General features: G+C 38.0%; 2 protein-coding genes and 1 pseudogene across 2 annotated transcripts; 2 read left to right on the forward strand and 1 right to left on the reverse strand.

Moving 5' to 3' along the window:
* The first annotated feature begins 2,016 nt into the window (after positions 1-2,016).
* On the forward strand, positions 2,017-16,356 carry LOC121257516 (annotated as a pseudogene).
* On the reverse strand, positions 16,307-18,269 carry LOC121257515 (pentatricopeptide repeat-containing protein At2g17033-like). The gene is given in 4 exon segments (XM_041158538.1): positions 16,307-17,212; positions 17,215-17,385; positions 17,388-17,688; positions 17,930-18,269. Coding segments are annotated over 4 exon segments (1,359 nt in total). The 5' UTR covers positions 18,230-18,269; the 3' UTR covers positions 16,307-16,625.
* An 880-nt stretch (positions 18,270-19,149) lies between these two features.
* LOC121257518 (DDB1- and CUL4-associated factor 8-like) lies at positions 19,150-25,643 on the forward strand. Its single transcript, XM_041158539.1, has 5 exons — positions 19,150-19,472; positions 21,368-21,619; positions 22,825-22,968; positions 23,474-24,229; positions 24,988-25,643. Exons 1-5 carry the CDS (start codon positions 19,362-19,364, stop codon positions 25,219-25,221), a joined length of 1,497 nt encoding a protein of 498 aa, XP_041014473.1. The 5' UTR covers positions 19,150-19,361; the 3' UTR covers positions 25,222-25,643.
* The last annotated feature ends 382 nt before the right edge of the window (positions 25,644-26,025 follow it).

Here is a 26,025-nt window from a genome sequence, read left to right on the forward strand (position 1 = left end):
ATGTGGTGATGAAGCTTGGCCCGGTCCAACCCTTTCGTTGACTCCCAAGCGACTTAAGCCTTCTGTTGATCCCAGCATACTTCACGTGTTTGACCGAACCTTCTCGAGAACTCTTCTCTTCTTCCTCCTAAACTCAATCACACCCTTTCTAATGGAACTCTAGATCGGTTTGATCAAGCCGTGTAACAATGGATTGCCGGCTCGCACTTTTTGAGCTGTGGTTGTTTAATCAACAAGGAGATATTAACAATTGGGATCAAGGAGAGCTTAGGCCGCTCTACGTGTTTTGAAATTTCAGGGTCAGGGTTCTCTATAATCGTAGCCCTAAACTTGTAATAGAAGCAAAAGATGTAGAAAATTTTGAGAAAAAAAACTGCTGTAATTTTATCCTACACTAAATACTAAATACTTTTTTAATAATAAAATCATTTAATAAAATTATATAATTAAAATTTATATTATAACGAATTCTATTTCCTACTTCAATTCTAAACAATAGTAATAATAAAAAATCTCTGAAAATACATTCCACTTTTTGGTCTCGTTTGGAATTTGGACTGAACTGAAATCAATTCAGTTTAGTCTAATTTTAAACTAAATCTAATAACCAAACACTTAACTTTTAAATTATTAAACTTATCTCAATTTAAAATCTATTTACACGTGTGACTCATAACTTTTTTTAACTTAACGCATCTTTACACGTAGGACCCACAATATTTTTCCAACTCAACATTTATTTACACGTGAAACCTATAATATTTTTCAACTTTCCATAAATATATCTAAATTCATTTAATATCTAAATATATATAAACTTATCTTAGACGGACTCCACAATTTCCATTCTATCATCTCAACTTATTACTATTTATAAAGAACTCAATTCAATCTTATTTCAACTCAATTTAACATCTAAACGAGATCTTAGTATATCAATTTTTTAGTCCTGGGTCGTTAACGCTAGAGAGTTTTGACCCATTTAAATTTTCTAACATAAATCCTGCTAAACCCAATCTTTGAATTCTTTAACTATAAAGTATTATGTTTGCAAAATTTATAGAAAATGCTTTTAAACACCTAAAAATAGCTGAAAACCTACTTTTGTTTTTCAAGACACTAAATTAAGATTTTTGTTGAAAAATGAACACTGAAAACCACAAGAATAATTTATAAAGTGCTTTAGGCTCATGCTTATTAAACAATTTACTACTTAAAACTTTTTAACAAAGTTATAAAATGAAGTTGTGCTCGGTTGTTAAAATAAACTCAACTCATTTTGACTCATTTCAAGTAAATTATTAATGAGACCAATTACTTTTTTAACTTTTCATAAAAAAATTAAACTTATCACAACCTACTTTATACATTTTAATCTAAAAGTTAAACTTATCTCAATTTAAAAAGTTAAGGCCTCATTTCAATGTTGAGCTGAGTTAAGATCTTTATGAATAGTAATGAGTTGAGATGCTGGAATGAGCTTTGTGGAGCCCACCTAAGATGAGTTTAGATGTATTTGGATGTTAAGATGAATTTATATGTATTTATGAGAAGTTGAAAACAGTCATAGGTCCTGCATGTAAAGATATGTTGAGATAAAAAAAGGTTGTGAATCTCACGTGTAAAAAAATTTTGAATTGAGATGAATTTAGTGATTTGAGAGTTGAGTATTTGGATGTTAGACTCAGTTTAAAATTAAACTAAACTGAGAAGTATAAGTTTCAAACCTATCTGAATAGGATCTATAAAATATTATTATTTACAACTCAACTCAACTCATCTGCAAAAACTCTGTTACCTGTAGCAATCCCTAATAAATACTAAATAATTGTTGTGATATATGGCGGGTTTGGGCCGATGCTCTCAGGTTTGCTCAGAATGGGCTCTCTATTAGATATGGACCAAGAACAAAGGTTGCAGCAAAGCAAGGCACGGCGGGTCCATGACGGGCCCAAATCTCATGCTTACTTGCTTAGCATTAGCAAGCAGCACTGACTCGTGCATTTCGTTCGAAATTGGGAGGGAAGAGAAGAGAGAGAGAGAGGAGGGACAGCGAAGGAGAGGAAAGGGCGCATGAGAGGAAGGGCATGGCGAACCTGTCCAGCCTTGTACACGAGCTGCGAGAACGCATAGCAGCCTCCTCATCGACTCCTCCAAATAACGGAGGCGATGACGCTTTGGAACTCAGATTCCGCGCCGTTCTACCAATCTTCTCCACGCCTACGTGGTCCCTTCTTCCTCTGGTACTTCTATGTTGCTCTCTCTGTTTGGCTCCCACCGACGAAAATGGAAGGAAAACGAATGTCATCTCCAAGAACTCGAGATTTTCTACCGTGTCTACTCTATTATTAAAGCTAATTTGTTGAAACTGAATGAATGCACAAATAAGTTTTAAAAACGAACGCAAAGTTTGTTTAAAAGTACAGTGATTGTTTCGATTTTATTATCTTAATTTTTTTTTATTAATATTTGAAGCAAACGAGACTCTCGATTTGATTTTTATTTTTATTAATACTTGCAGCGAATGAGAGAGAAGTTATAGCTGTACTGAAGCTAATCGCTCACACTGCAAGGAATTTTCCTGGAGTCTTTTACCACGGAAAGGCTAGTGCAATTTTACCTGCGGTCGGTCGAGTATGCCTTTCTTTGCGGAACCTTCGTTTCGGTTAGCAAAATTTCATGAAGTCTCAGCTGTTTGGTGTAGATTTTTGGTGATGTTACTTCGTGTTTTGCTCATTCTGCTTGCAATTCCTAATTTTCAGCTCTCGACACGGAGTAATTTTTGAGACGGTTGGATCCTTTTATCCTTACTTCGCACTGGAGCTCGAGACACGTACCGACAATTTTTTGTTGATTCCATGTTGGTTGTTGAAGGTAAGAAAATATCTTTATGACATTTTGATGCTAGTTGGACCACTTCTGTCATATGTTTTACAGGTCGTAATTGGTTTTCTGGTATGTTCGTCCGTAGTGTGTGATCCTATCATGTCATAGTCTGGATTGAACTTTTGGTAGCCATAAAAAGTCCATTGCTTCTTCTCATGAAGTTGTATGAATTAGTCAAAACCATAATAAAATGGAAAGTTACGTGTCTTTGCTTTCATGCAGATCTTTTGTATGTTGCTTTACTCTGTGCTGACAATTCAAACATTACGGAATCCAGTTCGCTTGACTTTGAAATGCTTCGTGAGACCTTTATGGGAATTTTAAGTGACCCTGCTCATCTTGGGGATCTTCCAGAAAGCAATAAACCATCTGATTGGTGCTGGTATTATGATTGACCTTACGGGAAAAAGGAGGTGGCGACCTTTTGCTACATGGATCATTAAGCTTCTCAGTAAATGCTTAACGGAAGGAACTTTGTATGTTGAAGGACTAATCCATGCTTCATTTGTTTCGGCTGCATGTTCTCTTTTATGTTATGGCGATGCTGATTTGCAAATGGTAGTCGCAAGAACTCTTGTTGGTATATACACTTGGTTTATGACCTTGTTGATGCAATTGATTTCTTGGGCTAATATTGCTCCTTTTAATTTATGTATGTGATTCATGGTATCCTTATAATACAGTTGCCTGACAATTAAAATTCTGTGGAAGGCATGTTTTGACTTTGCACGCGCCATTGGATCAGTGACAAATTATGATATTATTGCTCGTCACAATCTGATCCAGTCAATAACTACCATATTAAGTGAGGACAAGAAGGTCTTCCTGTTTTCAGGTATTTGAAACTTCTTGATAATTATTAGTGGAACTCGTAGTGTTAATGTTTAATGTTGTACATGATGTCACTTAGGTGGATTAACCTCCTGGACAATATTCTGTTTTCTGTAACATTTTTTAACATATATAATATTCCCTAATTAGTATAATCCCATTTCCATGGGTGATTCAGTTTGTTTATACCTCAAATGATTGGACTAAAAAATGTTAATTTTTCTGCTGGATTGGATTTATTTTCTTGTTAGTTTTAACATCTTATATATCTGTCAAATCTGGTGCTGAGATTCGATTGCTTTTAACTGTTATCACTATTATTGGTATTTTTATCACAAAACCATCTATGGAAGCATATTGATGAAGTTATTGAAACTGTATTATTTGCTTATTTTCCCTTAGTATCCTAACAGTAAGCCTACACTGCAGAAATATGGCTTATGATTCATCCTTGGGTGGCTTGCCTTAATGCACTACACTCCAGTTGTTCTGATGATGTAGTCAACCTAACAGCTGCAGATTTAGTCAATGTTTTTCCTCGGTCAATGTGGAGAACTAAAAGCCAGGAGCTTAAGGTTAAATCTTGTTAGGCAAGCTTTTGTTATTTTTATCAGGTTTTTCTCTTATATTTTGGGGTAGCTGACAGATGTAAGGGATTAAAATATTGCAGGAGACTTAACAATTATTTCTAATTTTATATCTTTGCTTTATCTAGGTTGCATTGTGCAATGCATACATACGAATTGCTAAAATCTGCCCCCCTCATGTCTGGAAGCCAGAATCCCTTATTCACATGCTCTGTTTTCCAGAACCTTGCTTTCAACTGATAGACTGCTTTCAAGTTGCTTTGTCAATTCTTGGACCTGATAGTGTTGGGGGCAAAGCAACAAATTACTGTGGTCAGGATTCATTAACATCAAGTGATACATCAATTGAAAACTTGAGGGTTGGAGAAAGAGGCCCATTCTGGATGTGGATACTTTCAAGGTCAAACGTCAAAAGTTGGATCTAGAAACAATGGCTTCTGTTGCTAGTGTTCAGATGCAAAGCAAGTATACTAGCATCGTCGCTTGTGAAAGAGAAGACAAATATGCGAATAATATGCATAAATCACTTCATTCATTTGTTAGATATCTAAGCTCTCCTGATGTTGGACGTGATACTTTAAGCCCTCATGTTGCATTGACAGCTCTTAGCATGCTATGCATTGCCTTCTATAGATACCCAGAGACCAATCTGTCAATCTGCATTTTCCAACAGATGTATGCATGGATACCCTGGATATGCGATCTGGTAGGTAGGCTTAATGTGCAAACTCCGGTAATAAATGTACTGCTTTTTACCATAATATTGACTGAGGTTTACATGATGTAGGCAAGGCAAGGAAATTCGATCGCACTTGATGTTTCCATTTACTTGGAAGGAATTCACAGCATATTGCTTTTGCAAAGTAAGGCAGTGAGTCTAACCTTCAGCAGGCTTCCCGACCTTGTTTATAGTGTATATGTTAATGTTATCATGGTTCTGGTTCTTAAAGCATTCTCAATTCTTAATTTTCATTGCAGTCTCCAAATTTCTCATAGATTAAGGCAAGTGTGCTTCTTTCAATTGATCTAGGTGCTGCTTTCTGGTACATGGATGATGGTACAGGCCTTTCTGAGTCCTAAGTTGAATGTGCTTATAAAACTAATCATAACAACGTTGAAATCATGAAGGGTGCTGCTTATAATATGATGGTGAGATAAGTATAAAATTTGATAGCTCTCATCTCTAGGGTTGTGAACAGAGAAGAGTATTTACTACATTGAAAAAATCGGATATTCTATTCCATATACTGTCATCCTATGAAGATTTGCTACCCGTATCTCCTTTGCTTCCATTCTATATCTGTGATGTAATGTCGATTATATCTTTTCTGCTAGGTACCCCTTTTTGGAGACCGAGATATTAAAAAATACAGATAATAAGGCAGACCTTTTACCTGTGGTACTAAAGCTACCATGGTCCCATCTCTTGTGGTTACTGAACCTCATCATAGATGGACAACTAAATGTATCTCAGTTCAAGTGGCTTCCAAGCTTGGTCCTAGCTTAATAACTGAAATTGGTCTTGAAGTATTGGACTTGAGCCTTCATGACGAAGTTGAAGAAGTTAGACTTGAAGCCGTTGTTTCTATGCCAGTGATTGTCTTGTGGTCTGGTCTTGGTGCACTAACACATATATTCAGAAGGCTGGAGTAAGAACTGTTGTAGTTCTTTTATTTTTTAGTTGTTTTTGTTAGCACAGTATTTACATATATAACTGTTATTAGTTTGATTGAGTTTTTCATTTCTTGACTGTCATTGATAATGCTAGGAAGTGAATAAGGGATCAAAATTCTTTTGGAGGCTTCTTTGAGAAAATTTTATGAATTCATGAATTTTTTTTCTTCCTTGAAACCATTTCCTTATTTTAGGCATCAAAATTGTACATTAAATAGTTTGTAAACCAAGAACGAATGCTTAAATCTTGTCTAAATTCAACTAAATCAAAATAAGATTCATGCTCAAAATTAGGGTTATTGCTTAGGTGTATGACCTCGAGAGTTTGCATATAAGCATGAGAGTCAGACTCCAAGATCATCCTGTTTTATATTTCTGATGGATGAATTAACATGCAAACAATGAGCTCATGCAGTTGTTCAAGCTTGGTTCATTTGAAATACTCATCGCATGACCTCTGTTTTTGTACATTTTAACTCACGGATAATTCAGGCTTGACCAGGTTCACTTCTGAAATGCACAATTTAGTTGTAATGTATAGAATGTTGTACATCACTAGCAAGTTCAAGGCAATAAGAAGTAGCATGACACAAGTAAGAGACACTGATGTTATAAATAAAATAAGTTAGGGTTATGTTTAGGTCTTTGATCTAATGAGTTTGCATATAAGCACGGGAGTTAGATCCCATGATCATTCTTTTTTATATTTCTGATGCATGGAATACTTGGAAACAATGAGCTTATGCAGCTGTCAGAGCTTGGTTCATTTGAAATCCTAGCCGCATACCTTTCCTGTTCTTGGAGATTCTAGCTCATGGATAATTCAGGCTTGGCTTGGGTCACTTGTAAAGTGCACAATATAGTTGTCATGTCTTGATTGTTTGCACATTACTAGCAAGCCCTGTCAATAAGAAGTACCATGGTGCAAGTAAGAGGCTTGATATTTTATGATAAGGGTCAATATTTGTGATTCTAAGGCCTCTATACCACACACCATCCGCATGTCATAATTTTATATGTAAGATTCAAATTTTAAAATTTATTTTTCAAATCAAATTATGCATGTAGATGGTATGTGGTGTAAAGGCCTTAGAATAGAGTTATTCGTTTCAATATTATATACATATACATAGATACATATGTCTGTGCACGTTTTCTGGGTCAGAGGGGTGTTTGAGTGTCAGCTGAGATTTTGTGGATTTTTCCTTGCTCTATGCATGCACTCACAGTCTAGGTTCATGTAACTTTTTTAAGCAAGTGCCAAAGTGTGATGCACTAAGGCCCTTGTGTTTTTTTTGCTTAAGTTTATTAATGCAAGGACTTCTGACTTAATTTTTTTTCTTTCTTTATTTATGTTCAATTTGCAGGTTCTTAGGGAGAGAGAAGGATGAGAAGGTTAAGAGTATATTCCCCTTTCTCTTGGTTTTTTGTCATGCCTTCATGGTTCTTTTGCTGCTGTAGATGGTCTGCATAAAAGTGCATGCAAGTTATTTCTTAATATAAACAATGAGAAACATAGTCAAACATTGGATTACTTGCCTAAAGGATTCTGGTGTTCGAAGTGTGACCGAAATGTTGTACACAATCATGAACTATATTCAAGAATAATAGATCCATCTGATTTGCATCAGACAGAAATTAGTTTGGATTCTGATTTCTTCCATCCACAGACTCTTTTCTTTGAAATTCTTTATGATGAGTCATCAGAAGAGGCTCAAGTTGCCTGCGTGGGAATTCTTCGAAGGATTCTTATACATGGGACTCCAGATCTTCTGCTTAAAACAAGATCTGAATGGACCAAATGCATTGAATTTTTGCTCCTTAATCAAAGGAAGGCTGTGAGGGAAGCCTTTGCTCTCAGATTAGTTCCTTTCTTGAGGATCATATTTTCAGCTATTTGTTTTTTTGTGAGGGCAGATCCAACCAAAGCAAAGAACAAAATTTTCTGGATATAATTAAACATGCCTTGGCAGCAGCTGAAGATCCCCAAATCTTTGAAACTCTTTTGGAATCTACTGCAGAAATCATGGTTGCAGTTGATATTCACAGCCAACTTTTCTTGTTGTCTCTCATCTTGTTAGTTGATCAGCTTGATAACCAACATGTTACAGTGAGAATGAGTGCATCGAGGTTAATACACAAATCTTGCTACTTTCATCTTAAAGGAGGATTCGAGCTTACCCTTCTTAAAGTTGTTCATATACGAAATGAACTATTTGATTATCTATCTGCGAGGCTTGCCAGCCGTCCAAAATGGTCAGGGAGTTTGCAGAAGCTGTTCTTGGTATTGAAACTGAAGAACTTGTGAAGAAAATGATTCCTGTTGTTCTTCCAAAGGTAGTGGTGTCTCAGCAGGATAATGATCAAGCAGTTGATACCTTATATGAGTTGGCCAAGTGTGTGAATATCGATATGGTGCCTCTGATAGTTAATTGGCTGCCAAAGTGCTTGCTTTTGCTCTCCATCGAGCTGATGAGCAAGAGTTACTCTCAGCTTTGCAATTTTACCATACACATACTGGTTCTGACAAGCAAGAAATATTTGCGCAGCATTACCTGCCCTTTTAGATGAACTGGTTTGCTTTCTGGATGGTGGTGATTCGGATGAGATAACTGAAAGGTATAAAGGTCCACTCAAGTTCACGAGAGCACAAGTAATTTGGAAGTTGCTATAGCTGCTCTGGTTATTCTTCTTCCTTTTGTGTTTTGTGAAACTCCCTGGTCTGGGGTTTTCCGTGCATGTTTTTTGTAGGTGTTGGCTTTGTGAATATGCGGGTCATAATGATTCATTTTATATATTGCCTGTGCATTTGCTTTACTTTATTTGATCTTTTCTCTCACTTGTATGTCTTGATTCATGAGGCCACTGACCAGCGACGACAGAGTGAAGTTAGAAGCTTTAACTGATATATTGTACTTACAATATTACCAGATTATGTGTATGATTAAAAAATCGGCAATTCTTCCAAGTGTTGTGGTTTTGTATCTGTTTACAGGTTAGCAAGAGTACCTCAGATGATTAAAGAAGTTGCTAGAGTTCTAACTGGTGGCGAAGATCTTCCAGGATTTTTGAGGAATCATTTGTTGGCCTCCTTAATAGTATTGATAGAAAAATGCTCCATGCCGATGATTTATCGCTGCAGCAACAAGCCTTAAAACGTATTGAGATGCTGATTAAAATGATGGAAACTCAGCTTAGTACTTATGTGCCAAAACTGATGGTTCTTCTCATGCATGCTGTTGATAAAGAATCGCTACAGACCGAGGGTCTCTGTGTCTTGCTTTTTTTCATTGAGCAGCTAGCAAAAGTATCACCATCTAGCACTAACATGTAATTTCTCAAGTTTTTGCTGCTCTTATTCCTTTGTTGGAGAGAGAGAAAGAAAATCCTTCAACGAATTTGGATAAAGTGGTTAGAATTTTGGAAGAACTTGTTTTAAAGAACAAGGTTACGCTAAAGGAACGTATTCGCGAGTTCCCTCCATTACCCAGTATTCCTGCTTTGACAGAAATTAACAGAGCAATACAAGATGCCGTGGGTCCATGATCTTGAAGGATCAATTGCGAGATGTTGCTGATGGTTTGAATCATGAGAACTTGAATGTGAGGTATATGGTAGTGTTCGAGTTGAGAAAGTTGCTAAACCTAAGAAGGGGTGAGGTTACAGCTCTGATCACTGCCGAAGCTGGTTCAGACATGGATATTTTGAGCTCTTTGATCGCATCTTTACTAAGAGGATGTGCAGAAGAATCAAGGACTGCAGTAGGACAGCGGCTGAAGTTGATCTGTGCGGATTGCCTAGGAGCACTGGGTGCAGTTGACCCTGCCAAAGTGAAGGGTTTTTCATGCCAACGCTTTAAAATTGAATGTTCTGATGATGACCTCATATTTGAGTTGATCCACAAGCATCTGGCCAGGGCTTTCAGAGCTGCACCAGATACCATTATTCAAGACTCAGCTGCATTGGCTATACAGGAGCTGCTAAAAATTGCAGGTTGTGAGGCATCACTGGACATCAATGCTTCTGCTTCTATGTCACAGCCACTGAAGGAAAAAAGCTCTTTGAAAGTTGCTGCATCTGGGATTAAGAGTGCTACTGGTAGCAGTGAGATGAATGGGAGGGGTCAAAAACTGTGGGACCGGTTTTCTAATTATGTTAAAGAGATAATTGCCCCCTGCTTAACCTCTAGATTTCAGCTTCCAAATGTGGCTGATTCTGCATGCACAGGCCCAATTTACCGCCCCTCTATGTCATTCAGGAGGTGGATTTTTCTTTTGGATAAAAAAACTAACTGTGCATGCAACTGGATCTCGTGCTGGTATTTTTAATTCTTGTCGAGGTATAGTGCGCCACGATATGCAAACAGCTATGTATCTGCTGCCATATTTAGTCCTTGATGCTGTTTGTCATGGTACAAGGGAAGCACGCAGTGGCATAACAGAAGAATACTATATGTTCTTGATGCTGCCGCATCAGAAAATAGTGGGGCTACAGTTCACGGAGTCAGTGGTGGGCAAAATGAAGTTTGCGTCCAGGCTGTGTTCACTCTTCTTGATAATCTTGGGCAATGGGTGGATGATGTTGAACAAGAGCTAGCTCTTTCCGGTCTTTTCAGTCATCAGCTTCTAAGCAGCAGGCATCCAAGTCAAAGGATCAACATCCAACTTTGACAGATCAGGATCAGCTCCTCGTGCAGTATAAATATGTTTCCGAACTGCTGACTGCAATCCAAAGGTGACACTTGCCAGAGCCTCTTTTAGGTGCCAGGCTTACGCAAGGTCTCTAATGTACTATGAGTCTCATGTACAGGAGAAGTCGGGTTCTTTCAACCCTGCAGCTGAGAGGAGTGGCGTTTTTGAGGACGAAGATATCTCATATCTAATGGAAATATACAGCTGTCTGGATGAGCCTGATGGTCTTTCTGGATTGGCTTGTTTACGTAAATCTTTAAGGTTACAAGACCAACTCTTAATCAACAAAAAAGCTGGAAACTGGGCAGAAGTTTTAACTTCATGCGAACAGGCTCTGCAAATGGAACCAACTTCAGTTCAGAGGCATTCAGATGTGCTTAACTGTTTACTAAACATGTGCCACCTTCAGGCCATGGTAACTCATGTGGATGGTTTAATCTCAAGGATTCCACAATACAAGAAAACATGGTGCATGCAAGGTGTGCAAGCAGCATGGAGGCTTGGCAGGTGGGATTTGATGGATGAATACCTTAATGAAGCTGATGAAGAGGGTTTACTTTGTAGCAGCTCTGAGAGTAATGCTTCCTTTGACATGGATGTTGCAAAGATTCTCCAAGCAATGATGAAGAAGGATCAATTCTCAGTTGCTGAGAAAATTGCAGTGTCCAAACAAGCTCTGATTGCTCCTCTGGCTGCTGCTGGCATGGATTCCTATACAAGGGCATATCCATTCATTGCGAAACTTCACTTGCTACGAGAACTGGAAGACTTCCAAGGTCTTCTTGTTGATGACTCTTTCTTGGAGAAATCATTTCATTTGGGTGATCTGGGATTCTCCAAAGTGATAGAGAACTGGGAGAATCGTCTCAGATTTACACAGCCATCACTTTGGGCAAGGGAGCCACTTTTGGCTTTCCGAAGACTGGTTTTTGGTTCCAGTGGTCTTGGTGCTCATGTTGGGAACTGCTGGGTTCAATACGCAAAGCTCTGTCGCTTGGCTGGTCACTATGAAACAGCCAACCGAGCAATTCTTGAAGCTCAGGCTTCAGGAGCATCTAATGTGCACATGGAAAAGGCCAAGCTTCTGTGGAGTACTAGGCGATCTGATGGTGCCATTACAGAGCTGCAACACACTCTCCTGAACATGCCTGTTGAGGTTGTAGGTTCCACTGTAATATCATCAATTACTAGTCTTTCACTAGTTCCACTGAACCCACTGCCCTTGGTTTGCGACAGTCAGGCTTTAAATGAAAATCGAGATATTGCAAAGACCTTCTCCTCTATTCTAGGTGGATCCACTACACTGGGCAGAAGCAGAAAGAAGATGTGATAAGTCTTTATTCAAGGGTGAGAGAACTGCAGCCTAAGTGGGAGAAAGGATACTTCTATATGGCCAAGTATTGTGATGAACTGCTCGCTGATGCCAGGAAACGTCAGGAAGAGAATTTTGATATAGGTCCTAGGATGGTGCCATCAACTTCTGCTATTGTTGGTTCTTCAAATGTAAACAGTGAGAAGCATTGGTGGTCTTACGTGCCTGATGTATTGTTATTCTATGCAAAGGGGCTACATAGGGGCCACAAGAATCTCTTTCAAGCACTTCCAAGGTTGTTGACCCTATGGTTTGATTTTGGAAGCATTTATCAGAGAAGTGGTTCGTCATCCAAGAAAGATTTGAAAAGCGTCCATGGGAAGGTAATTGTAATGCTTCCAAAATGAACTTTATTCTTATATCCAAATTGAGAGACTCCCTCCTCTATTTTCCCGGTCTATTCTTTATTTTATATTATTTTGCCAGGTAATGAGTATTATGCGTGGCTGTCTGAATGATTTGCCAACATATCAGTGGTTAACAGTTCTGCCTCAGTTAGTTTCCAGAATTTGCCATCAAAATGAAGAAATTGTTCGATTGGTCAAGCACATTATTACCTCAGTGCTTCGGCAATACCACAGCAAGCCCTATGGATTATGGCGGCAGTTTCAAAATCCACTGTTCCATCAAGGCGGGAGGCAGCTGCAGAAATAATACAAGCTGCACGGAAAGGATTCAATCAAGGAAACAGTGGCAACAATTTGTTTGTTCAGTTTGCTAGCCTGATTGATCATCTAATCAAGTTGTGTTTCCATCCTGGTCAGCCAAAAGCAAGGACAATTAATATCTCAACTGAATTTAGTGCCTTGAAAAGGATGATGCCACTGGGAATTATCATGCCAATTCAACAATCTCTTACTGTGAGTCTACCAACATATGATGTGATATTCACAGACGTGACCTCTAATATCTTTTCTGCCACAGACCTTCCTACAATATCAGGAATAACTGATGAAGCTGAGATTCTTTCTTCTCTTCAGCGACCTAAGAAAGTAAGTTTTTCTGTTTGAGAAGGCATCATAATTCCTCGTTGCTCTCCCCCACACACAAAAAATGCAGCAATGGAAGGGATACTTTCTTTGGCATGGATTGATAGTTTTTGCCTTCAAACATGTTTGAAATGTCTTTTAAAGTTCATCAATCAATGGGGATAGATACCTCATATGGCCTAACCTGTAAGCCAGGAGTAGAATCATCAATTTTTTCACCTATAGGATAGTGTGCATTGATGGGTATTTATGATTTATCTTGTATTGTTTGCTTTCTATTCCATTTTGGGGGGTTCCATTGTAAAGGTCATTTTAAAAAGTCAATCAGGCAAGTTAAATAATTCCCATTCAGAATTTGAAAAATGGTAACTTATTATATTTTGAACACAAGCATAAAATGATTCTCATTAAGTTCTTTTTTTTATAAATAGGATGGAGGGAGTATTTATATGACAGCATAGGTTTCAGGAAATAGGTATAAAGAAAAAAGTAATTCGCTTTTGATGAAGATTTTCTTGGAGGTGGCCATTGGGCCACTGCTCTTCTCATGTCCTGTGAACTTACTCAATAATCCATTGGTATTTTGTACGTCATCTTTGTAATGTTAGGTGCCCTTTTTTGTATTTCAGATTGTTCTTTTGGGCAGTGATGGGAGGGAACATCCATTCCTATGCAAACCCAAGGATGACCTTAGGAAAGATGCGCGAATGATGGAGTTCACAGCGATGATAAATCGTTTGTTATCCAAATATCCTGAAAGCCGTCGAAGGAATCTTTACATTCGCACCTTTGCGGTGATTCCTCTAACAGAGGACTGTGGTATGGTAGAATGGGTGCCCCACACTCGTGGACTGCGGCATATACTTCAAGACATTTACATAACCTGTGGGAAATTTGATAGGCAGAAGACGAATCCTCAAATTAAACGAATTTATGATCAATGCCAAGGTAAAATGCTGGAGGAGGAGATGTTGAAAACCAAAATCCTTCCAATGTTTCCACCAGTATTTCATAAATGGTTCTTGAACACTTTTTCTGAGCCAGCAGCTTGGTTTAGAGCTCGGGTTGCTTATGCTCACACTACTGCAGTTTGGTCCATGGTTGGGCATATTGTGGGGCTGGGTGACCGACATGGTGAAAACATTCTTTTTGATTCAACCACCGGTGATTGTGTTCATGTTGATTTCAGCTGCTTATTTGACAAAGGCTTGCAGTTGGAGAAGCCTGAGCTGGTGCCTTTCAGGCTAACCCAGGTAAAGAGGTGTACATATACATGCGTTTTAGGTTATCATCATTCTCTATCATGGTTAAGAAGTCCCAAATTATCCTCAACTTTTTGTGAGCATGCGTAACCAGAAATGGTATAAATTTATTGGGAATTGTATAGTGAAACATATCACGTTTTGCCATCTTGCATACATTCCGTGTGATTGAGTTGCAAACTTGGACCCCTTTTGTGTGCTTTTCTATTTAAAATAGTTATTGCCATAGATGTGAAATTACTAATTGTTTGGTATTAAATTAGAGCGGCAAGGTATTCTTACTTAGCATACTTTTTTTAAGCACATACGGGCCAAAAGATATTTTTATATGGACCTGCTTGTGTTTTCCTGCACTCAATTTCAAAAATGTTTCCGCTGTCTATACATTTAAAGGAGTTGAATTATTGCCTAACTGTTAATTCCCAGAACTTGGATCGATACTGATGGACGCATTTTTGTACCTGCAGAACATGATTGATGGCTTGGGCATCACAGGGTATGAGGGCATCTTCTTGAGGGTCTGTGAAATCACGTTGTCTGTCCTGAGAACACACAGGGAGACTTTGATGAGTGTTCTTGAAACTTTCATTCATGACCCGCTTGTGGAATGGACAAAATCTCACAAGTCCAGTGGAGTAGAAGTTCAGAATCCACACGCACAGGTTTGGATCTTCCTTGATGTCCTTTATTAGAGCTGATTTGTTGTATCACGTGTGGCGATGCCATTCTTTCTTGAACTAAGCATCAATGACATTTAGTTCATCATTACGTAGTTGGCTATCAAATATTCTGAGGCCAAACCTATCAAATCTTTTTGAACCTTACTAAATTGGACACTGTTTTTGAATCCGCATTCTACCTGAGTGTCAAATTGACTTATAGCAACATGGTGGCTTTCTTTTTAAAGTTGATGCATCTTTTATACCTAATATCACCCTGATGGAGAAAGGACTCATTTTTTAACGAGTTGAAACTTCATAGAGGGTATCATATAATGGTCAAGAGAAGCTATGACTCAAAATGTTGCATAGCAAATATTAACTCATCGATTAAATAGTTACGACCATTGATTTTGAACATACTAAGTTATAGAGATGGAAGATGTATAACCTTCTGCCAATATAACATGTGGGTTGATAGTTTGAGCAAGCAACCTCAGGCCCTTAACCTTAAAACAGTAGAATATATTAGCATGCTTAACCTATAAGAACAGGAGAGTATGTTCTTTCACGTATTTTTTATGATCAGCATCTATTTCAATTAAAGGGTTTTCAAGAGTAGAATTGCTGAGGTGACTTGCTAATCAAATATTGAAGCGAGGTTCTGGTTTTAAGAAATCAGATTGTGGGTAAAATATGTGGTCGTATGCTAACAACAAACCATGTTCTGTCTAAATCTTACAGCGAGCCATCAACAATATTGAGGCAAGGTTGCAAGGAGTTGTTGTTGGTGTTGGGGCAGCACCATCTTTGCCTCTGGCTGTAGAAGGTCAGGCTCGTCGATTAATAGCGGAAGCAGTATCTCACAAGAATCTTGGTAAGATGTATATATGGTGGATGCCATGGTTTTAGGATTTAAATGGATAGAAAGGTTTCTCCTGTACTTGAGTCCAGGTGAGATAGGCCGGATATTTCTTCTTCTGCTTATAAAGTTTTGAGGCTTTTGTTTCGGCAAGGGCATTTTTAATTTTTTAGTATTGAATTGAAATGTGGAAAACTGTTGATGAATTAAGGAGACCGTCGAAGGAAGCTCATTTTTGTACGCTGTATGCCGACCTCAACTGCTGAAACTATAGATGTGCCGGCAGCATCTCCACCAGAGTATACCCTCAAATCCATTGGCTTGGCCTGCTTTTTTTTTTTTTTTTTTTAATTCTTTCTTTTTAAGGTGTCTACCAGGGTCAGGATACAGAGAGAATAAGGACCCTCTGTATACGAGATATTTCGTTTTGTATACCCCTTTGGGTAGGCATAGGTCTTTTGTGTAGTGTATATAGATTGTGTAAAACGACTACTTGTACCTCATTGTAATTTATTTCTTTGTATATAATTTCTGTTTCTGTAATGTTGTCAGCTACTTTCATGTCACCTTGGATGAAGCTGCAAGTTATAAAGCTTTACATAAATCTGCTGGCTGACATCGGTACGCTCGATGCCTTGACATTCAACTTCATTTTGGAGAATCGGCTGATCTTTTGCCTAGCTATACTATCTTAAATTTGACACTAAACCCACGAGTTTTCCCTTCATTCAAATTCGAACTGTTCTTATTTGTGAGGCATATACCTTGATGTATAACCACCACCACAGTAACAATGCATGCTTTTATTTCAATCAACATAACCAGTCTCTCACAGCTTTTCCCTTGCCAACAAAACAGCCAACGTTCTTCCGATCAATCCTCATCGGACTCTTCATCCGAGCCATCATTTTCCTGATCAAACCTTTCACAGGTGATTCACCTCTAACACTGCTATGCCTTCCCGACCCGCACACCACAATAACCTGCCCCGGAATTGCATGCTTTCCATCCTTCAAACGGTGGCGAAACTCCTTCACCCATTGCAATGTTATCAAATAGGCCGAACCCAAATGCATTCCATGCAAATCCAACTTGACCTCCAAAGAATCCCACTCCATTACCTCCTCCAAAACCGAACGCGACCCAACCAATTCTTTCACCACCAAAGCCTCGTCACCATTCAGAACGCTGCTCAGCTCCTCAATCGAAAGCGGTAAACCATCCATGTCTTGTAGCATTGCCATGACTTTTGAGCACGAATTCAAGACCGAGTTGTACGTCCGGACAGTGAAGGGAATGCTCGAAGCTTTCATTTTCCGAAGCCACAAAGCCATTTCTGCCAGCTCGAAGTGAGATCCATACGCCGACAGAATCATATTCGAACAGACCGTGTCCAATCCACCCCTTCGTTCTTCATTTGGACCACAATTCTCTGCATATCTTCAAACAACCCCAACCTTCCATACCCATACAACACACACCTGAATTCAAATCGTGATGGTTTCAGTCCCCCCACGCGCATTTCTTCAAACATGTTCTCGGCTTCACGAGGCCGATCCATTGTGCACAAACACTTACCATCGATTCGTAACCTCGGCGTTTTACGTAAATAGAGTCAGAATTGTGAAGAAGCTGAATTAGGCGAGCGTAAGAAGCATCGAAACCTCGCTGTGAACCTTGCTTGGAGTGAGACTCGATCAAGTTGCAGTAGAAAAGAGCGAGCTCTCGCTCTCGTAGCTCTAACTTCGAAACGGCGTCAGAAATCAGCATTTCCCATTCGTCAAAGCGTCCTTGTTCATCAAGCAAGGCCACGAGGTCCGCCACAAGCTTGGGATTCCAATTGAACCAAGAAGCTTCAGTGATTCTCCTGTACAACTACCAAATGACAAAAAAAAAAAAAAAAACTGCATCAGTACTGAGATTGTTGTTTGGAGTAGTAATTTTCCGTTTGGTAACCGAGAAAAACAATGATCTATATATGAACCAATCATTTTAATCGTTGACAAACGTTTGGATCGAACAATCTTATATTACAGCTCGACGTGAGATTCCATTGCATGCACGTTAATCTTGAGAAAATGAAAGCTCAATGTGATCACACTGTGATACTACTTACGGGAAGGGCGTGAGACGAGAGATGGGGTTGGGAGATGCGAGGAGAGAGTAGATGGGAGAGGACGCGAAGAGCCACGGATTTGGGTGAACTTTCCACGAACTTCCGTATCAACTTATCAATGGCGGAGGCAGATGAGTCTCGCAAAGCGGTGGAGGTCAGGGTGGAGAGGAAGCGGTGAGCTTGTTTGGTTAGTGTGCATTTGGTCGATAATGGAGTCAGTATTTGCGGCGGCGGCGGTAGTTGGTGGCGGTTACCTTGCAGAGGCAATTTAAGACAGCTGCCTCCTAATCTTATCATCATCTTCTTTTTGCTCTCAACTTTGGAGAGACATCCGAAGTCCTACTAACCTGTTCAGGAAAAGAATAAAACCAAACCAAAACCAAAACCAAAAACAAAAAACAAAACCACCAAAATACTAACCTCGTTACGGAGGCTTATCCTATGTATTATTATATGAATAAATTTAAATAGAAGTTATTATTGAGAGTATTTATTTTGTACACATGATGTGGTATTATCTAGACCACATATCTCTCCAACTGAGTGTTGGAAACAATCAACTAGAAACAGTCATGCAGTGAGTGCAAAGTATGCACTATTACAATGACTTCTCTCTAACATTACTCTTATTAAATTGTAAATTTTTGTAATTGTTTTTTTTCTTTTTTTTTCTTCAGAGAAATTTCATCTGGATGAATATCTATGTGTGTGTGTATGTACACACACATAATGATCAAATTCTTCTTCCAGTCCTATAAAATATATACTCTGAAAAAATGAAAAAAAAAATCATATTTTATTAAAAAAAAAAAAAATCGAGCAGCGTGAGATAGAGAATTATGATGTAATATAATAACCTACCTATCGAGTTATTATAATATTATTCTTGTTTTAAATTGTTTTTTATTGATAATCATATTAATTAATATGAATTATTTTAACTAATTTTATAATTTACAAGTTGAATAAAAATTATATATAATTGAGCGAGTAATAAAAATAATTAAAAATAAAATAAATAACGATAATTTAATATATCATTAAAATTGTTCTTACGTACTAGTAGTATTATTGTAAAAGTCATATTTTCTTTCGAAAGATTAATATACCACCAAACAATTCTTTTAACACGTGTCGCAATCCCAGGGGTAGCTCTTCCTGAAGCCCCAGCGTATGTAAATTGTAATTATTTTGGGCTTTGCCGTCGCTAGAACTAAAAAAGAGAGACACAGAGAAAGAGAATTGTATTATAAATCCACCGCTCCGTCTCGATGAGTCCGTATGTAACAGCGATTCGCCCGCCCCCACACATCTCTTCCCACTCCTCCTCATTCACCGAGTCACGGCTTCCGAGCCAACTCGCCCACACCATTTTGTATATACATATATACATTCTTTTATTTTAGCAATCGGATTTGGAGTTGGTTAGAGGATGAATAAGAGGGCGAGAACGAACGTCGACAAGGCAGTGGTCGGGGTTTGGCAGCGAGAGGTCGGCCAGCTTTCCACCAGGAACTTCGCGCGCCGTCTCGGTGCCTCCGAGGTCTTATCCGTGATGACCTTATCACCCCTTTTCTTATAATTTTTTGTTATTATTATTTTGGAAGATTGATGCTTTATGATTGTGGGAAGGACAATTGTTTAATTCCCGAGTGGGGGGTTTCGGATTATACTTCCGTCAATGCTTGGTTTAAGTTTGGTTGATTTTCACTTTTCAAGCAGGTATTTTTATACGGGCATTCCTTACTTTGGGATTGGTATAGCTTTATCCCTGATCGGTGCATATATTGTGGTGTTTTTTTACTTTTTTTCTTCGTTTCCGTTATTCCAGAATTTATGTATTTATATATTTCGTATTGTTGATCAGAGGGAAATGCTCAAAAGTCGTTGGTTTTTTAGGACCACTCATGAAGTTCGATGGCTGACAAGCATTTTCTATGTCACTTCGCGATTAGCACCCCTTTTTTCTTCTGAAGAAACTAGAAAAAGAGGAAATCTAAAAATGTTAGGGGTTTTCTGGGAATTCAAGAATGATAATGGACGAAAGATGGAAAAAAGAACAATCAAGAAGAGCAAGAATTGAAATGAAAATTCAAGAATCACAATCTCGGATCATTTCGAGGATAATCCAACCTCCTAAAGTGTTGAAAGACCCAACCATTGATCCAAAAGTCCTAGAACCGTTGGATACAAATTTAGTTAAGCTTTTAACTCCCAGGATCATAACATAAAGTGTTTCATACAAACTTTCAGATCCCCTGCCTTACATTCCCGCGTTCCTTTTATACAACAGATTACAAAACGCACCATATTACTAACAATTAACACTGCCTACTTATAAAAAAAAAACAATTACACACCGCCTCTCTTCATATGCACAAAACACACCGTATCACTAAAATACCAAAACACCTTGTTTTATTAACTACCAACTAACTTGCTTCCTGACTAAGGGGAGGTTTGGATAGTGAGTTGAATTGAGATGAGATGAAAGTTGAATAAAATATTATTATAATATTCATTTTCAATATTATTTTTGTTGTGAGATTTGAAAAAGTTGAATTGTTTATTATATTTTGTTTGAAAGTTTAGAAAAGTTGTAATGATTAGATGAGATGAGTCGATAGTGTTTTTTTAATCCAAACAAGGCCTAATTCAAATGCCCTGTTTCATTTATTCTCTAACGGCACCGTTTAACCTACTCAACTCCAACATCTCGATCATATCTTTTCTGAACTATCTTAGGGGATGCCTGGAGAATGAGATAAGATGATAAATCTGTGAATAGTAGTGAAATGATTTGTGAATAATAGTAGAATCAATAATGGTTTGAATTATGATGTTTTATGGGATTTTGGGAAAGAGAAATGATAGTTGCAGTCGTGGAATGTGCAAGTGCCCTGCAATTCCTTTGTAAAAAGTGAGTAAATACAGGACCCACATAAAAAACTAATGTTTTAATAGCAGACCCCACTCTTTTTCAAAAAGATTGTGCGGTGCTTGCACATTCCACGACTGTATCTGGCATTACTCTTGGGGAAATGAGAGAGAAAAAGTTGAATAAAAATATTCTAAAATTAAAATATTGTTAAAATATATTTTTTTAATATATTTTTTGTTTTGAGATTTGAAAAAAATTGAATTGTTTTTTGTGTTTTGTTTAAAAGTTTGGGAAAGTTGTAATGATTAGGTAATGATTAAATGAAAAGGTTGAAAATTTGAAATTGAAAAGTGTATATATGAGTGGTGTTTTGAAATTGCAGTTTATTTCCACCCTTAACAAAAAAAAAATAGGCTTTGGCTTGATATACTTTGACTCCATATATTCGTCTGTTCCATCTGTCTTATCAATTGTTTACATAAACATCTGTCTTCTGTTCTTTTGCGGCTGACTTGATAGTATACAAGGTATAATTGAATGACTTTATGTGTTCCCAGGATCTTGTGCGCCGGCTTGATATCTACCGAAAGCTGGAAAAGCACAGAGGTTGTGTGAACACTGTAAGTTTCAATGCAGATGGTGGTATTCTGGTTTCGGGCTCTGATGACAAGCGGGTTATACTGTGGGATTGGGAAACTGGGCATGTCAAGCTTTCGTTTCATTCAGATCATAATAACAATGTTTTTCAAGCAAAAATCATGCCTTACACAGATGATCGACACATTGTCACCTGTGCTGCAGATGGACAGGTATTTTTTATCTGTTGTAGAACAGTCACAGTATCTTTTTTTTTTTTTTATGAGTAAAAATATTATATATCAATAGGAGTAACCAAGTACACTAAATGTATACAAGAAAACACCTTGCCCATAATAGAATTCCCCTAATGACCCAAAAAGCCTGTGAAAACAACCCAAAATGTGACAGTATCTAAAGCAGTCACGATATGAAATGGAATATTGTTGTTTCATCAAAATGTGTTCCATGTTTATACAAGGATGTACTTAAAAGATATCATTGGCTGTTTACTAACTTTATAGACTATATTTAAGGATATTATAGGCCAAAACCAATGAGATCTGACTGAAATGACTCTCTCCTGGTCCACTGGTCCTCCCATGAGAATGCGACAGAGCATGAGCTTGTCGGTTCATGACCCACTCTGTGCTTGTTAACTTCCAATCAATAAATATACAAAGATATACAGTGATCCTGCCACTGGAAATAACTATGCTAGTTGTGAATTAGATTGGGAGAAATCTTTGGATTAGATTGTGCTATTTTGAAATCCAATCAATTTTGTTTTTCGTTTTTATTGTCTGAATATTCAAGAGCTTCAACGTCAAGGGGTTGGCCCAAGTGGTGAAGGCCTTGGTCTTGGGGTATCACTCCCTTCAAGGTCCAAGGTTCAACACCTCATGGGTGCAAACAATCCTTTGGGGCCTCTAGTAAAAAAACCAGCGATTAAACCAGTTCCGTGTAGGGAAATTTTCGAGGGTGCGGTGCACAGGACCGGAGTTTACTTTGCAGGGGTGGGTCCGAAGGGCCCTGCCTTGGAGAGGTACCCTGAAATAAAAAAAAAAAATATATATATATATATATATATATATATATTCAAGAGCTAAGACCATTCCACTGCCTTTTCTGAGATGCATATACTGAACCAGCAAATAATTTAGGTCACAAAGTTATTTTATGTCAGGTGATCTTGTTCATTCCATAACTGATGCTAGCGTTTTCACTTAGTAGTGTTCTCCTGGATAGTTGATTAGAGATTTTGGTATGACATATTTGATGCTGCTGCTTGTCTATCCATTCGTTCACCTTGTTTTTGTATACATTCAATCAAAAGAGTTTTCACCAGGTTTTCTTTTGCTATGAAGATTAAGAACTTTCTCTATTGTGTGAACCGCAAAACTTTTTAAATTCTTGGACTACATCTGGTAAATTTTAGGTGAGACTTGCTCAGATTCTGGAACATGGAGGAGTGGCAACTACATTGCTCGCTAAACATCATGGACGAGCTCATAATCTGGCTATTGAGCCTGGGAGCCCTCACATATTTTATACCTGTGGTGAAGATGGGTTTTTGCAACATGTAAGTTATAATTCTCCCTTGCCACTTTAGTCATTGATTTGGTAGCCTCACTTATTTTGAGAATTGAGTACACACTGAGACAAGCCTACACAACTTTTCATAGCAAAAACAGCTTTAGAATAAAGAATGAATTCTCTGGTCCATCAATCCTTTCCTTGATTTTACTTTCTTTTGCGAGCTAACATGAACTTATCAATATTAAAGGACTGGTTGATTCCTAGTATGCTATGCTAGTGGACAGTCATAAATGTATGTCCTTGGCATTCTGCTTGCATTATGCTGCTGGTCAATCTCTCATTTTTCCACACTTTTTTTCGGTCTTTGCATTTAGCGTTTATTGCTTCTATCCCTTTCTATCTTTACTAGATGACGTTCTTGTACACTTATTGTTGTACGTGGAATGCTCATTTTTGTGTTTTTTAAGCAATGATTGTTACTTAATGTTATTTAGCTTTGTTGGGTTATATGGCCATGTGACCGTGTGACCGTGTCATTATTGTTACAGTTTGATCTGAGAACTCGGGCTGCCACAAAACTTTTCACATGCCAACCAGTTGATGACAGGAGGGATTACATGTCAGCTATCCCTCTAAATGCTATTGCAATTGATCCAAGAAATCCAAATCTCTTTGCAGTTGCAGGTTGTGATGAGTATGCTCGACTCTATGATATCCGCAAGTATAAGTCAGATGGATCAACCAATTATGGTGAACCCGCAAATTACTTTTGCCCTTCAGACTTGATTGGTGATGAGCATGTTGGAATAACAGGCTTGGCCTTCTCAGAACGGAGTGAATTGCTTGTGTCATACAATGATGAGTTCATCTATCTTTTTACACGGGATATGGGATTGGGACCTAATCCACTTCCAGCCTCTCCAGGGTCGTCTATGTGCAGTAATGCGAGTCAAATAGAAGGTGATAGTCAATTCACAGCGTGTCCATCAGCTATGGATGCCAATGACCAAAGTGCTCCCCAAGTTTACAAGGGGCATAGGAATTGTGAGACGGTGAAAGGCGTGAACTTCTTTGGGCCTAATTGTGATTATGTAGTGAGTGGATCAGACTGTGGCCGGATATTCATATGGAAGAAAAAAGGTGGGGAGCTCATGCGTGTCATGGAAGCAGATAGGAGGGTTGTAAACTGTATTGAGTGTCATCCTCATACCATGGTGCTTGCAAGCAGTGGAATTGAAAGTGACATCAAACTATGGACTCCAAAGGCCCTTGAGAGAGCTTCTGTGCCTACAAACATCGAAGAGGTATGCTTTGTGATTTTTAGCTAATTATTCCTAGCTAAAACGCTTGATGTTTTATTATTTATATTTGGCTCTGATGGCTTCATTGGCTTGGCCACAAACATCAAATCTTTAACAAGTACAAAAAAATAAGGGTCTGTTTGGTTTCAATTATTTTTCTCCTTTCAGCCAAAGATTTTTTAAACAAAAAAAAAAAAAAAAAATCATCCCTCAATTATTTTTCATCTAATTATTTGCCTGGTTTTTTGAACAAAAAAGCACGCACAAAAAAAATTAACTTTCACAAAATAATTAATTCATTTTGTACTTATAAAAAAAATTAATTCATTTTGTCATTTCTCTCTTCTACATTGTGGCTTTATTATCCATTATCCATTGTTTACTTATCATCCCCTTTCCTTGCTGTGTTGCAGTACCTTTTTTTTATTATTTTATTTTTATTTTTGGGGTGGGGGGAGGTGGTGAGGTACCCACCAACATGGTCTTCCACGTTTTTTATAGAAACCACATGTTATGTTGTTTCGCTTGGACTTTCAATGCTTATGCCTTGGAGATTTCCCACTTTCTGGTCCTCTTCTAAACTTCCAAGGCTTTGAAAAACTCAGAACGTGAAGAAAGCTGCAGGATCAGGATCACAGCTTTCTTGACGCATCTCATGTGCTTAATTCACTCAGTTCACCATCTAGTGAATTCCAGCATAAATGGTTAGATGGAGATTACCCGAGGAACTAATTTCTTTGCTGTTATTTGTTTTGAAAAAGGTTATGCATGGTCGAATCAATTGGTTTGCATCTGGTAGCGGTGACGACAACAATGACGGTGATTATGATGATGGCGATGATTTGTTCTATGACAATGACATTTCTGATTATGATGATGACGACGATGACAGTGATGGTGAGGAGGAAGAGGATAACATCAATGATGAAAGTGTTGAGGATGGCAATGACACTGCTTTTGAAGATGATGACTCTGGTGGTTGTAAGGAATGTTGATGATGATTATGATTTACACCTTTGTGTAACCCAGGGCTGGATGTATCATCTCATTATGACTTAATGTTGCAACTATTATCACTGCAAAGGCAGAGGACAAGCCCCGATTGCAGTGGAGAAACTTCGGGTTGGGAACTTTTAGAGCTATTTTTGACATTCAATGCCAACATCGATGCTGCCTCATATATAGTGGAAATGACTCCAGTCAGGATGACTTCTTTTTTTCGATGCTAGAGCTTTAGGCCATGAAAAAATGGTTGCACTGTACATAATTATAGAATTTAAGCACAGCTGTTCTGGGTTTATACTGCTAGTACTTACCGCTTTAGCTTCTCTACCATTCGTTAATGCTCTTTTCTTTCTCCATACTTCGTGATAACTTGTTTATATACGTTCGATAATGTTAAGGTCGTGTATTTACCAACTTTTTTTTCAGTTTTTCTTCTGTGGCTAAGATTCCCTTTTAATATTCTTCTGTCCATTGCTAATCGCTGTTTCCTTGAGAATTTGGCTGTATTTGAAACGCAGGTCATAGATATTTCAAAGCTTTCATTGGCCCCGTCAAATGTCACATTAACGAGCATGAATTGCATGCAGAAAACTTTCTGTTATAAACACTTCAGTTCTTTACATTCCAGAAAGAGATACATATAATATATGGATTTTACAGTATCAACTATTATACATTGATAGTGTAGATTCCAATATTAAATATTCCAATCCGATTCACCGAGTTTTCTCACCATGATTCGGTTCCCATGCAATCCTCCTCTTTTGCCTTCTACAAATTCCTCTTTCGAACAG

The sequence above is a fragment of the Juglans microcarpa x Juglans regia genome, chromosome 3S (assembly GCF_004785595.1).
Source record: "Juglans microcarpa x Juglans regia isolate MS1-56 chromosome 3S, Jm3101_v1.0, whole genome shotgun sequence".
Taxonomy (NCBI): domain Eukaryota; kingdom Viridiplantae; phylum Streptophyta; class Magnoliopsida; order Fagales; family Juglandaceae; genus Juglans; species Juglans microcarpa x Juglans regia.